Raw genomic sequence first — 2,984 nt, forward strand, 5'->3', positions numbered from 1 at the left:
GGGGGGGGGGGGGGGGGTTCATTGTTAAGAGTAATACGTAAAACAATAGTAATGATTAACATTGTATTGAAGAAAATAGCAACAAGGTGACTTAAATATATCTTGAACGTTTTTATCTTTTTTGTTTTTTGTTCTCATCACATATAATTTTTTTAAAAAGTAGGTCTAATATTTACCATATGGGAAGTTAGATTGTAGGTCTACAAGTTTAGATTTAGAGTTTAATTTTGTAAGAAGTCATGTGATACCCAAACTCTTAAGTGTAATCAATTTAACCGGTCGTCCTTGACATTTTTGCACACACACACATATATATATATATATATATATATATTGATTATATGACCAATTCTAGAAGTATATATCATGTAGACATGAATATTCGTATTAGAGATCTAAGGCGATGAGTCTTATAATAGATATATATTAGATACATGGTATACATGGTATGTTTTTTTATATCTAGAAGTATTCCAACAAAGTAAAGATATAAAGGAAAGGATTGAAAATCTAAATATAAATCATATCAAGAAGAGAGATTTTAAAATAAAAAAAATATACAGTAGAAAGAGTAAAAATGGTGAGGGAAATGATGGTGAATTGAGGGCTGTTGAAGAGAGGTGGGGGATCTTGTGTCCCCTCTTTATTATTCCTTACTAAAAAGTATAAAAAACAATTACATAATTCTGTAATAAATAGAATAATCTTTAGTGAAATCATATAAGATGTTCTTTTGTTTTTTTTACCCTGACTAACTTTAAGGGTCCTTCATACACAAAACGTAAAACACATTTTTGACATAGGAATAGAATCATGCAAATCTTTTTAAAAAACGTAGTAAATATAAAGCAATAGTGAAACAAAGCATGTTGTGTGTCATGGGAGATTCATGTCTTGTTACCCGTTTCAACATCCCTGCAAGAAGAGACATTGGAATGTCTCTGTCTGTGTCTCAACTGTGAAAAACATTTAGGGACAGTTTTTGTCTGGTTCACTCTCAGGTTCTGCATTTGTAACATACCACACCCCAGTCCATCAGGTCTCTCTTTATGTACTGAGTGAGGATTATAACTTTATCCGTATATCAGGTTTCAATAGTTTCTCACCTTAATTGAACAAAATCAAATCATTAGCCCATTTCCTTACTATCTATAAGACTACAACAAAGCAACTCATTCTCCGAGTTATGTTCACTTGCTCAGTCATTATTCAGCTATAGCTTTCTACTGAAGAAGAATTATAATCAAATATCAAAAATGGTGTTTCTTTGTGGGTTCAAAGCATTTTTTAGCCTCCTACATAATGATCCAGTGTCACATTTTCACCATTCTTGATATTTCTTTGGTTTTTTATACTCTGATATAGATCAAGTTACTAACTTTCAAGTAATCAAGTGCCTCAACCTTCAAAAACATGAACTAGATTATAATTATAAGAAACGAAGATGCAATTACAAAATTTGGAGTGAGTTTGGTTGTTTTTATTTCATTTTTTTGTAGATAAATACACTATATGCCAAAATCAACATGGGATCTCCATATGACACGTAGGACTAATACGATTCAGACGAAAGCCATCCTAGAACTAACTCTCTACCATTAGAACCAATCTCAAGAGATAAGGAAACTTCACAACCCATAACAAAAAAAAAACAGACAGACAGAAACATAGAGATGAGCCATTGCGGCTCTCTTGGGCTTTGTGCCCCAAATGCTTTGTCATCTCTCTATTTGAAGCCTCGCAGTGTGAAATCTCCTCTCTGTATTACATCTCACTCCAAAGCCAACGATGCTCTTCATCATGTAAGACTTCTTTAACTTAGTCAAGTGTCTAGAGTTCATCAACAAGAATCTGCAGAGATATCTTTGCTTCTTCACTGTGCCTTATTAGTTTGTTTACTACAGAATGTTGCAAAGATGAGAGCAAAGGCCGGTGATTTCTTTGGAGCAAAGAAGACAATCTTGGCAGCTCAACTCGGGACAGTTCTTGCCACGGTAACTACACACATGAGAGACCTTTATTCTCTGATTGAAACAATGAGAAAACAACGGTGGTAACTGAAGTACTTTAGTTTTTTTTTTTTAGATTGATCATCCGGCTTTGGCAATAACGGGAGTCAACAACCAGCAGGAGTTAAGCAGTGTTGTGCTCGATATCGCGATCATATCCGTTTGGTACTTCCTTGTAATGCCAGTAAGTTTGAAGACATACACTTTGTGTTTTCAAAGAATTAAATGATTCATGATTCTGAATGTGGGGACTTTGTATACTATGTTTTGTGTTAGCCAATCATCATGAACTGGCTGAGAGTAAGATGGTACAGAAGGAAGTTTTTTGAAATGTATTTACAGTTCATGTTCGTCTTCTTGTTCTTCCCCGGGTAAGCAAAGGTCACACAATCATTTCCATCAATGCCTTATACTCTAAATCTCAAATCTCTCTAATCCTTATCAAGTTTTTATAACTTTGCAGGCTACTGATATGGGCACCATTTCTCAACTTCAGAAAGTTCCCAAGAGATCCATCTATGAAGAATCCTTGGGACGTACCAACAGACCCTTCCTCTATCAAGAACGGTTACCTCAAATACCCATTTGCAAAGCCAGAAGATTATGATCTTGATTCTTGATTAACAGATAGATTCACAAGTCTGTGTTTCACATCTTGGGGCTGTATGTATATACTCCGGATTCACATGAACACAATGTAATGACTTGTGCATACAGTTATGAATTATGATCAAGACACATTCAAATCAAACATATAATAAACAGAAATAACTTTATTGTCATCTGGGAGAAAAAAGAAGAGATAAATGATCTCAGACACAAATTAAACAGTCTAAAAACAACCTTCTACAAACTTACGAGCTTTGAACAGACTCCCAAATCCCAGCTTTGTGACTATAAAAAAGGAAACCCTCATTATTCAACACCTCCTTAACCCTAAAGTCTGGTCAAGATCTTCAAAATTTTGTATCTTGG

At 34.3% G+C, this 2,984-nt stretch overlaps 1 protein-coding gene across 1 annotated transcript; it reads left to right on the forward strand.

The window, feature by feature from the left end:
* Positions 1,609-2,791, forward strand: LOC104750914 (NAD(P)H-quinone oxidoreductase subunit L, chloroplastic). Its single transcript, XM_010472775.1, has 5 exons — positions 1,609-1,802; positions 1,905-1,994; positions 2,086-2,193; positions 2,286-2,380; positions 2,473-2,791. Exons 1-5 carry the CDS (start codon positions 1,674-1,676, stop codon positions 2,627-2,629), a joined length of 579 nt encoding a protein of 192 aa, XP_010471077.1. The 5' UTR covers positions 1,609-1,673; the 3' UTR covers positions 2,630-2,791.

The sequence above is a fragment of the Camelina sativa genome, chromosome 16, assembly GCF_000633955.1.
Source record: "Camelina sativa cultivar DH55 chromosome 16, Cs, whole genome shotgun sequence".
In the NCBI taxonomy this organism is placed as follows: domain Eukaryota; kingdom Viridiplantae; phylum Streptophyta; class Magnoliopsida; order Brassicales; family Brassicaceae; genus Camelina; species Camelina sativa.